This window comes from Engystomops pustulosus, chromosome 8 (assembly GCF_040894005.1).
Source record: "Engystomops pustulosus chromosome 8, aEngPut4.maternal, whole genome shotgun sequence".
NCBI lineage: Eukaryota > Metazoa > Chordata > Amphibia > Anura > Leptodactylidae > Engystomops > Engystomops pustulosus.
Window position 1 is genome coordinate 61589526 of NC_092418.1, and position 14421 is coordinate 61603946.

General features: G+C 41.9%; 1 protein-coding gene across 17 annotated transcripts in view; it reads right to left on the reverse strand.

The window, feature by feature from the left end:
* GULP1 (GULP PTB domain containing engulfment adaptor 1) overlaps positions 1–14421 on the reverse strand; it is a 657395-nt gene that overhangs the window by 126343 nt on the left and 516631 nt on the right. For 2 of the 17 annotated variants that reach the window (XM_072120987.1, XM_072120985.1), the window contains exon 10: positions 4608–4630. The exons of the other annotated variants lie outside the window; for them this stretch is intronic. In XM_072120987.1, coding sequence (XP_071977088.1) covers positions 4608–4630 — 23 coding nt within the window. The remainder of the gene's footprint in view (positions 1–4607; positions 4631–14421) is intronic. 17 annotated transcript variants of the gene reach the window in all.

Sequence of the window (14421 nt, forward strand, 5' to 3'; positions counted from 1 at the left end):
CACCGTAAAAAATATTACAAACTTATGAGAATGTGTAGAATGAAAACTACTTGTTTACTGCAGTGTGATTGGTTGATATAATCAACAAAGATGATTATGGACAGTTTTCATTAATATACATGCATCTAACAATATTTTTATGACCCATTTCCCTCCAAATCCTAAAAATTTCCCACTCCAAATTCATTTCTTTTTTGGTTTTTATTCTTCACTAGGATGATTTGATAGACATAAGACCACTAATGTAGTATTGAACCATGTACCGAAATGTTCTGCTTAACATCAAGTGAAAAAGTTGCCTTTTGTTTAAATTAACATGTTGCGGATTCAATTCACTATCGTCATCTGAACCACTTTTTAACAATTCTTATAATATGCTGCATTAGCAGAAATATAAGTACAACACCTTTATATTTGTGCCTAAAGGTGAGAAAACAATGGTAGTGTTATTTGACCACATTAAGCATTTTCTAAATCTTAGGTAATCATACTCTGTTTACTCATAAAATCCATCTATTTCAGTATTGTTTCTAACCATGTGTTTCTAAAACAAGGGATAAAAGCAGGGCACTGTTGTGTCATTTAACCAGTTAATTTTCCCATCAAAAGAGGGTTGACGGCATGGATCTGGCTTGTTTCAGCAATGCTTGGGAAACATCACTAAAATCACAAATAATATGTGGGAACTGGCTGGTTATTGCTTTTAGCTGGAGTATTGTCTTTAATTAAAATAAAGGATATAAGAAAGCAAAACTCATTGCCAAACATATCAAAGAAATGTGACAAGCAACACACTACATGTTCCTAGAAACATATGCTTTTCTCAAGTAATGTTTTTATTTTTAATATATTTTATTATATTATGATATGAAAAAATATTAAACCATCCAGATCATGTGTGCAACCATTTTGGTTACATACAAATAGCAACCATGTTCATGAAGTCTAAAGCCAGATTTTTCATAAGTGCCCTATATATTTTGCAGATCTTGACTCAATAGGGGTGCAACATGGTGGTTTCTCAATAATGATCCCTGTTGTATTTCTAAAAAAACATATAACAGTCATATTTCCAAACCAAATATTATGGCCAAGGATTGTGGTCAAAATGTAGGTCTTTTATACATTCAGGAAATACAGCATAAGTAGAGCTGACTTTATGTTGTAGAGCGAGCTGAATATGATATATTAAACACTAAAACACAATATTCATATAAAAATTTTAATTTTACTGGGTATTTAGCCACTGCACTTGAGTTTTTGCAATCTAACTGTGGCATCAAAATGCTTCCCATAAACTTTACTAAATTCTTTTAGGGATTTCCTTTCCAAGATGGGGTCACTTTTATGGCTCCCTGTATCCTGGTATATCAGTGTCAGGATGTGGGATCTGTGGATCCTGTGGACCATGCGGGAGGTAACCGACACCAGGGACCGAAATCTAAGTGGCACCTGGTCTTCACCAGAGCCCACCGCAAATCGGAATGGTCTTGCTGCAGCGGAGTCCACAGGTGCGATTAACCCGGGGTGGCAGCCTAGGTCAAGGTACCTTTGCAGGAGACAGTCTCGTGTTAAGGTTCATGCACAGGGTCAGGGCAGACGGCATAGATACAAGATCAAGTCCAATCTGAGGTCAGCAACAGGAGGTCCAGACAGAAGGGAAGGGGAACACAGGAACGGATTGGAACACATATGAGCACAGGAACAGGAACGCAGGAACACACAGAAGCACGGGAACAGGAACAACCAGGAACACAGGAATATTCAGGGATATCGCAAGGGAGCTTTCTCTATGGCATAGGCTCCAAGAACCGGTAGGGTATTATGGGAGAGGCAGATTTAAATAGTGTTCTAGGAAATGGCCAGCGCCAATTAACGGTGTGCTGACCTTTAAATTTCCTCAAGCGCCCTAGGAGACGGGGACATGGACGGGAATCAGGAGCGGGGAGAGGCGTGCGCTGTTCCTGCAAACACGGAGGGGTGAGCCCGTGACAGTACCCCTCCTTTGGCTTCTCCCTCCTCTTAGGCTGGAGAAATGTCTGCAAGAGACCATGGTCCAGGATACTGTCCTCAGGCCCGAACCCCTTCCAGTCAACAAGAAAGAACCGCTTACCTCTTACTGTCTTTATATCCAGGAGGCAGCAGCTGTCAAGACTAGTGGTTCAGGATGACTGGCTTCAAGAGAGAGACCTTAAAGGAGTTCAGGACTCGCATGGAGGGAGGAAGGCGAAGTTTGTATGCCACAGGGTTTATGCGCTTCACCACCTCGAAAAGGCCCCAGAAAACGTGGTCCAAGCTTGTAGCTGGGGATTTTCAGCCTAAGGTATCTGGATGAAAGCCACACCTTGTCGCCCGGAGAGAAGACTGGAGGAGGCCTGCATTTCTTATCGGCCTGGGTTTTGGTGCGGGAAGACACCCAAAGTAGAGAATGATGAGTCTGTTCCCAGATAGGCCTGAGGTCCTGCACCAACTCATCCACTGCAGGAACATCCAGGGGAATGCACAGAAGAAGAGGTGGGCGTGGAATTCATCCGTAAACAATAAAGAACGAGGCTGCACCAGCAGACTAAGAGCCAAGGGAGTTGTAGGAGAACTCTGCCCATGGCAACAAAGTAGACCAGTCGTCCTGACGGGAAGAGACAAAATGAAGTAGTTAAAAGCCCAGAGTTTGATTAACTCTCTATACCTGTCCATTAGACTGTGGATGGTTCCCATAAGAAAAGTCCAATTTCACCTGCAGCTGATTACACAGGGATCGCCAGAAGCGGGAGACAAATTGGACCCCTCGGAAGTCCATGTAGTCGGAAGTCCATGTAGCCGAAAGATGTAGGTGAAGAACTGGCTGGCAAGGCGAGGAGCAGACAGCAGACCTATCAGCGGGACAAAATGAGACATTTTTGAGAATGGGTCGGTTACCACCCAGATGACTGCATTCCCAGAGGAAGATGGAAGGTCCGTGACAAAGTCCATGGCCACATGAGTCCACGGGCAGCTGCGGCAACGGCATCAGAAGACCAGCGGGTTTGAGACATGATGACTTATTATGAGCACAAGAGGTGCAGGAACCCACAAAATCCCATATGTCTTGAACCAGATCTGGCCACTTATAGTAACAGGAAATGAAGGCTACAGAGCCTTGCACCCCAGGATGCCCAGCCACTCAAGAGCAATGTCCCCAGGTCATAATATTCTTTCGAAGCGCAGTTCAAACATAAGTCTTGCCCGGTGGGAGCCGCCGGAGGTCAACTGGAGCTGCCACAACCAGCCGCTCAGGAGAGATGATCTGCCGAGGAGCCGGTTCTTCCCCAATGACATCCGAGGCACGAGAGAGCGCGTCAGCCTTGATATTCTTCTCAGCTGGATGGAAATGAATGAGGAAATCGAACAAGGAGAAGAAGAGTGACCAGCAAGTTTGACGTGGGTTGAGTCGCTGAGCAGACTGGAGATAGAGGAGATTCTTGTGTTCCGTGTAAATGCAGACCGGAAAATGAGCACCCTCCAGGAGGTATCGCCACTCTTCTTAGGCAAGCTTAATTGCCAGCAGTTCTCAATCTCCTATGGAATAATTCCTCTCCTTGAAGGTTCGGCCTTTGAGACCCTTCTGCATGTGCAATGCACCAGCCCCTACTGAAGAGGCATCCACTTCCAGATTGAAAGGGTTCTCTGTGTCGGGACGCATGAGAACTGGAGCTGAAGCAAATGCAGACTTTAAGTTTGTGAAGGCTTCCTCAGCTGCCGAAGGCCAGAGTCGAGGGTTGGTACACTTCTTGTGAGCGCCACCAGAGAGGATTAGTGCTGGATGAACTGCTGGTAGTAATTTGCAAAGCATAGAAACCGCTGTATAGGGCATAGGCCTAGAGGAGGGGCCACTGAATAACTGAAGTCAGCTTGGCAGGATCAATCAGGAGACCTCTGTCGGAGATAATATAGCAAAAAAAAGGAAGACTCCTCTGGTGAAACTGGCACTTTTCAAGTTTTGGAGGTAAGGTGGTGAAAGTGCCGGTTTAGTGTAAGACGCGCTTCCCAAATTAAAGAGGATCCGACATCAACTGCTTGGTTTTGATGAGGTTTTTTATTCGGGTTATAAAATTGGACTACGCATTTCGGGGGTGGTCCACCCCCTTCATCAGGTCCGTAAGGTTTACTAAGCGAAGATAAAATAGGATGTATATATACACACATATAAGGACAAAGTAATAGTAAGGTTGGTGTCAATACATGGATGAAAGAATCAACCAATAAATAAATGCATAAATAAATAAATAAAAATAAAGGTAAATAAATCAATATAAAGGAAAGTATATGTAAGTCCATAGGGAGTAAGACATTACATTGTATGAATTGAAGAGTATATGGATAGGTGAATAGATAAGTTAGGGGATGTACTTTAGATATATATATATATATATATATATATATATATATGGAAAAAGATGTTTAAAATAATGTTTAAAACATGGGGAGTTACCTGTAGGGTAAAGTTGTTAGGAGGAGCTGATGGGATGAATAGTGATCCAACAAGGGTATGCTAATGTGGGAGACGGAAGGGGGAGGGTTAAGGTCTGGGGTAAAAAATTGGCAAGTGGGGGGATTGCTGGAGAACTTACTTGGTCCGGAGTTTGCTGGCTGCCTGTGTTGGAAAAGGAAGGGAGAGGGTTAAGGTTTGAGGAATAGCATGAGCTAAGAGGTGTAACATAGCTGGGGGGGGGGGGGGGAGTTGGTGGGAAACTTACTTGGTCCGGAGTATGCTGGCTGCCTGGCGTAAGCGCGCGTGGCCTGAGGGATCTGGGTAGTGGAGGAAGCTTTTTATGCACGTCTGGACAAGAACGAGACTCGGCGCATGCGCAGTATGATTTTGGAGTGGATCGTATTTCGGCGCATGCGCAGTGTGATTCTCGTCTGCACATGCGCAGTTGGGCTTCTGAGCGATCGTGATAAGGACAAGTGTTGGTCCCGGTGATGGAGGATAAGGGATTTGATTGGACATTATAAAGGTAGGCAAAGGAGAGGGAGAGGAAGATTCATATAAGTAGGTAAAGTGAATTAGTATATTGATATATTAATACATTAATGGGTAAATGAGAGAATTGTAAGGGCGGGCAAAGGGGAGGGAGAAGAAGATTGGGTTATTAGGATTCATATAGGTAAATGAAGTGAATTAGTATATATTAATGAGTAGATGAGAGGGTTGGTATGTGGATTAATAGCAGGGTTTAAGTACATTGATTACATACATTCATGCATTAGTAAAATTAGTAACAAGTTACAATACAGAAATTAAAATACAGAAGTACATAGATTAATAAATTAATAACAGGGTTATTACATTCGTGCGGTAATAGAAAATCAAACATTAAACATTAGTACCGGGTTGCAATACAGAAATTAGATGGATGTAGTGGCATGTTTGGTAGATCTTAAGTTCGTTCTAACTTTTCAAGTTTGGCATAAAGGTGATTAAACCTTAGTCGACTTAGGACTTGCCATAAGTGAGAATGGTGGGACTTGGGATCCAGAAAAAACACCAGAATGTCGTCAAGATAGACCACTACACAGGTATAGAGTAGGTCCCTGAAGATGTTGTTGACAAATTCCTGGAAAACAGCAGGGGCATTGCAATTTCTGAACGGCATCACCAAATACTCAGTGTCCATCGCGAGTGTTAAAGGCAGTATTCCACTTGTCGCCCTTGCGAATGCGGATAAGGTTGTAGGCCCACGAAGGTCCAGTTTGGAGAAGATCTTGGCTCCACGCAGGCAGTCAAACACCTCCGTGATCAAAGGTAGCGGATAGCGATTCCTAATGGTGACTTTTTAAGACTGCAGTAGTCAATGCACGGATGGAGTGACCCATCCTTCTTGTTAACAAAGAAGAAGCCTGCACCAACCGGGGAAGAGGATTTACAAATGAAGCCCCTCTGCAGGTTTTCCTTAATGTAGTCCGGTACATTAACACCCGGCCCCGAGGAGGAAAAACATCCAGTAGAAGATCAACAGGGCAGTCATAGGGGCGCTGAGGCGGCAAAGTCTCGGCTTGCTTCTTCGAAATAATGTTCACAAAGTCCTGATAGCAAGTTGGGAGACCCTCCAGAGGCTTGGGAACCACAGAAGAGAACATGTCAGGTACTGGATTAGGAACCACCATGAAACGGGACTGGCAATTTGGCCCCCAGCAAAGAATATCCCCAAGAATATCTTCCAATTAAACACAGGAGCATGGAAATGAGCAGGAGGGGCGAGGTGGAGTGAGGCAGTACATAGAAGGACAGTCTCTCCTTATGTAGGGCTCCAACTTGCAGGAACAAGGGCTGTGTGCGGTATCGGACTAGATCAGAGAGAATCTTGCCACTGACTGAGGAGATGACCAGGGGCCTCCCGAGGCAGACCACTGGGATGTGATGCTGCGAGACCAGGGCAGCATCCACAAAGTTTCCTGCCGAAACAGAGTCCAAGAAGGCACACACTTGAAACTGGCTACCTGTACCAACACTGAGGAGCATGGGAATGACCAGACATAGAGAAGCTTGGCACACACCTAGGGACACTTCTCCCAAGAACCCTAGGTGCTGGCGTTTCCCGAATGTTGGGGACGGACTGGACACAACCTAATGAAGTGCTCCAGACTGGCGCTATACAGGCAGAAGTTCCCCGGACATCTTCTGGAACACTCCTAGGAGGAGGGTCTGGCTCTGTCCACCTGCATAGACTCCTCTGCAGGTGGTACGTCTGGAGGTTGGAGCGGCCTTTGGAAAGCAGGAGCCAGGCGAGGTAGACGTTGTGGATGGACTTGGGGTTGCTCATGATGCAACTCCTCAGTATGCTCCATAAACTGTATGTCAATCCGAGTGACCAAGGTGATGAGACCACTCAGGGTAGACCACAGGTCATGAGCGCCCAATGCATCCTTGACTTGAGGAGAGAGACCTTTCCTGAAGGTTGTGGACAGGGCTGCTTCATTCCAGGAGAGTTCTGAGGCCAGGGTATGAAACTGGACAGCATTTTCTCCCATGGAAAAGTTCCCCTGGTGCAGATTCAGCAGCGCAGTCTCAGCAGAGGAGGTCCGTTAAGGTTCTTCGAACACAGATTAGAATTCCGCCGGGAATGCCATGTGAGTAGCCGTGACCGGGTCGTCTCTGTCCCAAAGAGGGATAGCCCAGGCCAGGGCCAAATGCCTCCTTGGATCCCTCTGTGACAAATTGAGACGGCATAAAGCCCCTGCACAGCTTGTAGCCTAAGTTTAGCAGCAGGCGGGCTAACCAGAGCAGCAGGAGGAGCCGCAGGAGCTTGATGCTGTGGCAAGATTGCCATCAATTGCTGAAACATGGAGGTGACTTGTCCTAACTGTTCACTTTGCGTGGCAATCTGCTGGGACTGGTGAGCCCTGATGTTGTTAAGATTAGACCCAAAAGGTAGTGGAACCTTGGAGGGATCCATGGCCGGATCTTACGGTCAGGATTCAGGAACAGTGGAGTCTAAATGGCATCTGGTCTTCACCAGAGGTTAACTTCTTGCAGCAGGGTACCACCAGGTCGTTCCACAGTTGCGACTAGCCCGCGGTGGCAGTCGAGGTGGAAGTACCTTAGCGGAAGACAGGTTCAGGCACAGGGTCAGGGCAGGCGGCAGAGATGCAAGGTCAAGTTCAATCTGGGGTCAGCAACCAGAGGTCCAGGCAGATGGGAACGGGAACAAAGGCACGCAGGGACGCAGGAAACGGGAACTCAGGAGAAGGAACACATGGGAGCAGGAACGCAGGATACACAGGAACACACAGGAACAAGGCCTGTTTCCCTGTGTGAAGTTGCACAGGTGCTAGTGTGCCCGAGAACTCGGGGGTTTCTTGTATTTATGAAAATATGCTCTGGCACCAGCTCACCCTGAGCTGGTGCCATGTATCTGTGGATTGGAACTACCAGCTTTAAGTGGTAGGTTTCCTTTAATGTAAGGTTAAGTACTAGTGCATGGAATCAAAAAAGTACAATTATGTTGCAATCAATCACTTTGTTAAACTTCAGTTGACAAAGACTGGGGGATACTGGTGGATGGTAACCTTAACGCCGAAGCCACTTTTCACCTTCCTGACATGGTTTATTTTTTCAAATCTGCCCTGTGTCACTTTAAATGGTTATAGCTTTAAAACGCTTTAACATATCCAAGTAATTTTAAAATAGTTTTCTTGTGACACTATGTACTTCATGTTAGTTGAAAAATTTTGGTGGTATGTTTTGCATTTATTTATGAGGAAATCAGATATTTGGTGAAAATATGGAAAAATTCTTGATTTTCGAACTTCAAAATGTTCTACTTTTTCCATACATAGTCATAACCACAAAAATACTTAATAACTAACATTCGCTAAATGTCTTCTTCATGTGGACATGGTTTTTTATGCATACTCTTATTTTTGTAGGATGTTATGGGGCATTGAACGTTAGGTGCGATTTTTCACATTTTCATAAAAAACTTAAAATCCTGCTATTGAGGGACCTGCTCAGGTTTCAAATCACTTTGAGAGGCCTAAATAAAAGTAAAACCCCATAAATTACCCATTATAGAAACTACACCCCTCAACGTACGTAAAACAACTTTTATAAAGTTTGTTAACCCTATAATTGTTTTACAGGGGTTAAAACAAAATCGGATGCAATTTTGAAAGTAAAATTTGTTTGGCTAAATGAATGTGTTTTTCAAAAAATGTACAAATTCTCAGGGGATAAAATACCAAAACGCTCCACAAAATTTGATACACAATCCCTCCCGCGTATAACAATACCCCATATGTGGTGGTAACCTGTATGTGCACACGCCAGGGCATCGAAGGGAAGCTCCGCCATTCAGAGCAGATTATGCATTGTCACTTTTTATTGGCTATACAATCTTTATTTTGTTGGCAATTTGGACATATAAGGGCTTATTTTTTGCGACATGAGATGCACTTTTAGTGGTTCATTAGCTTATTGATGAGATTTTATTAACTCTTGAATGTATGGGTGAAAAGAAAATTGTCAATTTTGGTTTACTTTCTTTTCGTATTTTTTTGGGGTCGTACACTAAAAATACTATATTATCTTTATTCTATAGGTCACTACGATTACGGTGATACCTCATTTATATAGTTTTTCATTTATTTTTACAATTTTACTGGATGAAAACTAATATAGAGAAAATCTCATTTGTTTTTGCATCGCCATCTTTTTGGAGACATAACTTTAATATTTTTTGTTTGACAGAGCTAGTTTAGGGCTTATTTGTTACGTGTTGAGTAGTTCTTTTCAGTGGTACCATTTTGGTGCACATAACTTTTTTGATCACTTTTAAGAACATTTTTGTATTAAGATTTTATGGAAAATGTACGTTTTGGCGAGTTTTTCTCAGTTATTGTACGGATTGTTACGGATGCGGCGATACCAAATATGTGGGGTGTTTTGGCGATTTTGTGTTTTTTTCACTTTATTGCATGTGTATAGGGAATATTTGTGTTTAAGGGACTAACTTTAATAAATTATTTTTATCAAAAAATGTTTTTATTTAATGTTTTTAACTTTTTTATTTACTTCTGCGGGTTAGCTTGAACAAGCGATCCACTGATCGCTTGTTCAAGCTCTTCTTCACCTTACACATTGTAATACAGGTGTATTACACTGTGTAATGTAACACACTGAGCATGCGATCGGAGCAGCGGACACCCCCGGTAAGCACCGCGCAGGGGCGGGGGGGGGGTCGGATTCTCTTTAAATGGCCCTTGCACACCTCGGTAAGTGCAACCGCGGTGTGTTAGGGGTTAACACCAGCGATTGGAGAAATCTCTCATCGCGGGTCTTAGAGACAGGCGTCAGCTATAATATAAAGCTGACAAGCGCAGTTTCTGGCGCCGGATCTGTTCAGGAACCGTTGACAGAAGCAGGACGTAATAGTACTGCATTTTGCGGGAACGCACCTCCCGCAATGCATTCAAATGTCGGGAAGGAGTTAATTTTAGTGGCCAGGCAGCTGCTAATAAAAAAAAAAAATTATGGGATGTATCAAGAGAAGAATAGATTCTCATGACAAGGACATAGTTTTTCCCTTTCGCATTCTTCCAGCGATAATGCACTCTGGTGCGATTCACTAAGACCATGCGCCCGATATCCTGCATGTGTAGCTTCCCCGCTCTGGTCCGACAGAGTTCACCTTCTTGTTCCCGGTGTATGTAAGTTCTTGTGTTGTGACAGAATTTTAAAGTTAAATCCTGGACTCAGTCCAAATCCATGGGACCGCCTGATGGCTGTGATCGCGCCAAAATCTGGTTGTGTGCGACACAATCCCAGTTAAATACCTCTCACAGCAGCACAAATCCCGCAAATTTCAAAAATCCAACGGAATTGCGATCCGCTGACCCTTAGTAAATAAGCCGTATTATGTACAGTTTTGGGCACCAGAGTATAAAAAGCACACAGTAGAACTGGAATTGATGCAAAGAAGAGAAACCAAGATTTTTAGAGGACTGGAGGGACTTGAATACAATGATTGAATATATAACTTGGTTTTTTTTTTTTTTTTTTGGTAGTATGGAAAGGGGAGGAGCATGAATTAAGGAGTTCCTGAAATTCTGCTTCAGCAGCTGATTGGCTTGGCCCTTTAGCAGACCATTCCTTGTAGACAGAAATGGTCTACTTATTGTCTACTAAATCACTTTAGTGACATTCATTCTTCATTCATTAATTTTTAGCAAGGTACATATTTTTCATTTAATATTTATGGCATGTCATTCTTCAACAGAAATGTATCTTTTTTATCAAAAAAATATGTACCTTGCTAAAGATTATGAATAAGACAAATGAAAGTCACTAATATTCTCACTGCTCTTTCAGAAAAAATCCCTGTCCATGATGATGGTGAAACTGTCTTTGCTATAGGTAAAGTTCAAGTATCAAGTTCAACAAAGGAAGGGAACAAAGGGAACTGATTTAGGGGAAACAATTCTATATAGCATAACCATCAATGTTATTTAGATGTAAAAAGGCATCTAGACCCTTCTTGAAGCTCTCAACTGTCCCTACTGTGACTAGCGACTCAGGCAGGCTATTCCACAGATTCTCATAGTAAAAAATCCCTGTCGCCTCTGTTGATTAAACCTTGTTATCTCCAGACGCAGACAATGTCCCCTTGTCTTTTGATTTGATTCCATCTGGAATAAATTTCCACCCTATATTTGTATGGACTATATAAAAATTAATCATGTTCCATCTTAGTCGTCTCTATTCCAAACTAGTAAATGTAGTTGTTTTAATATTTCCTCATAACTGAGACCCTCCATACCCCTTATCATTTTTGTGGCTCTTCGTTGTACCCTCTCCAGTTCCAGGGCATCCCGTATTATGGACTGGTGCCCAGAACCGGATGGTATATTCCAGTTGAGTCTGGATCAATGCCTTGTGCAGTGGTAATATTACAACCCTATCCCAAGAGTCCCTACCACTTTTAATACATGACAAGATCTTGCTGGCTTTACAGGCAGGTGATAAACATAAACATGCTGTTATTTAATTTAGGATCTACTAATATGACCAGGTGCTTCTCAACAAGAGAGTCTCCCAGATTAAGTCCTCCAAAGACATATGATACATATGGATTATGAACCCCCCGTGCATAACTTTACATTTATCCACATTTTTTTCCAAGTCACCCTGCATCCTGTGCACATCCTTCCATATACTATATTACATTACACAGCTTAATGTTATCTACAAAACAGACACAGTGCTATTATTTCCAAACTCTATATCATTAATAAATAAATAGTATTTGGCCAAGCAGAGAACCCTGGGGTACACCACTTATAATTGGTCACACCTTTCTGATTAATAATCATTGACGACAACTCTCTGGATATGATCCATCAAACAGTTTTATATCCAATTGCAAATGATTTCTTCTAAACCAATAGATCTTATTTTACCCAACAGGCGTCTATTAGGGACAGTGTCACATGCCTTTGCAAAGTCAAAGAACACAATATCTACAGTAGCTCCTCTCTCCAGGCATCTGCTCTCCTCTTCATAGAAGCAGATCAGGTTAGCCTGACAACTTCTATCCTTAGTAAAACCATACTGGCTGTCACTTATTATACTATTTCAAATCATACAGAAAGACAGGGATGCCCATAGTATATAATAATTCATGAAAATTCTTTATTTAAGAAATAGGGTACATACATTTAAAAACATTTAAAAAGGCACTTTACTGTGCCAAAACAAACCAGCAAGTCCCGTGCCTGATGTAACGATAACATAATAAGGGTATATAGACAGCCATAAATAATTGAGAAGAGAGTAAATAGTAAATCCACAAGTGTGGTATAAATTAGCTGTATAGTAAATCAAACCATAGTTACCTAAGTGTATAGGTTGGGCACCGGGGGCTGGAACGATCCCCACGCGTTTCGCCTGCGAGCCAGGCTTCCTCAGGGGCTGAGGAAGCCTGGCTCGCAGGCGAAACTTAGGTAACTATGGTTTGATTTACTATACAGCTAATTTATACCACACGCAGGCGAAACTTAGGTAACTATGGTAACTATGGTTTGATTTACTATACAGCTAATTTATACCACACTTGTGGATTTACTATTTACTCTCTTCTCAATTATTTATGGCTGTCTATATACCCTTATTATGTTATCGTTACATCAGGCACGGGACTTGCTGGTTTGTTTTGGCACAGTAAAGTGCCTTTTTAAATGTTTTTAAATGTATGTACCCTATTTCTTAAATAAAGAATTTTCATGAATTATTATATACTATGGGCATCCCTGTCTTTCTGTATGATTTGATACATTCCATTTGGATGCCAATAATCCATTACCCTTAGACCCTACTCTATACATGTATTATTATACTATTTCATGTCACATATTCCTGTATGTAGTCTTTTAGCAACCCTTCCAATATTTTTCCCACAATTGCAGTTAAGCTTACAGGCTTGTAATTGCCTGGTATAGTTATATAGTTTTTTAAATAATGGCACCACAGTCACTTGGCACCATCTCTGAAGATTTTATAAAGCGGCACAGCAATAACAGAACTTAGTTCTTTAACCCCTTAACGCTGAAGCCACTTTTCACCTTCCTGACACGGCCCATTTTTTAAAATCTGACATGTGCCTATTTAAGTGGTTATAACTTTGGAACGCTTTAACATATCCAGTTGATTTTGAGATTGTTTTTTCGTGACACATTGTACTTCATGCTGGTTGAGAAATTTAATCAATATATTTAGTATTTATTTATGAAATAAATGGAAATTTGGCAAAAATTTTGAAAAAAACAATGTTTTCCAAATTCAAAATTTTCTACTTTTTGTAAAGTTGGTCATATCACTAAAATAACTTGATAACTAACATTTTCCATATGTCTGCTTTAACTTGGCATCATTTTTCAAACCTCTTTTCCTTTATTTAGGATGTTAGGAGGCTTATAACTTTAGGTGCAATTTTTCAGATTTTCACGAAAATCATCAAAACCTACTTTTGGAGGGTCAATTTAGTTAGAAGTGACTTTATAAGGCCTACATGACAGAAAACCCCCACAAATGACACCATTTTAGAAACTACACCCCTCAAAATATTCAAAACAACCTTTGGGAATTTTGTTAACCCTATTAGTGTTTCATGAGGGTGAAAGATAAATGAAAGTGAAATTAGAGAAATGTAATTTTATCTTACTATAAATTCATTGAACACTAAAATTTGCACCTTCACAATGGGTTAAAAAGGAAAATGCATTTTACAATGTTTAGGGCAATTCCTCCTGAGCATGCCATTACCCATTTTGTCACTGTACCCTGCTGTACGGGCACAGGGGGGCACTTGGAATGGAAAGAGCGTTGTTTCGTTTTTGCAGGGCAAATATGGCTGAAAAAGTTTTCATGTGTCAGGATGCATTTGGAAAGCCATAATGGTACCAAAACAGAGGAAAGCCCCAACATGAGACACCATTTTGGAAAGAACACCCCTTGGAGAGTTTAGCAACGTGTAATTTGTGTATTTTCCCCAACAGGTGTTTGATTCAATTAGGCCCCAAAAGGGAAAAAAGGTGAAAATTTTCTCAAAAAAGTCACTTTTACCCCAAATTTTTGTAAGCCACAAGGGATAAAAGATGAAACAACCCCATAAATGTGTAAAACTATTTCTCCTAAGCACAGAACTGCACCACTTTTGCATATAAAGTGTTGTATGGGTACACAGTAGGGCTCAGAAGGGAATGAGGGGCTTTGGCCTTTTAGAAGCCAGATTTGACAATCATCCTTTACATGTGTCAGGATGCATTTGGAGAGCCCTAGTGGTACCAAAACAGAGGGGAACCCCAACAAGTGTCACCATTTTGGAAAGTGCACCCTTTGGAGAATTCAGCAAGGTGTAATACGTGTATTTTCCCCTACAGGTGTTTGCT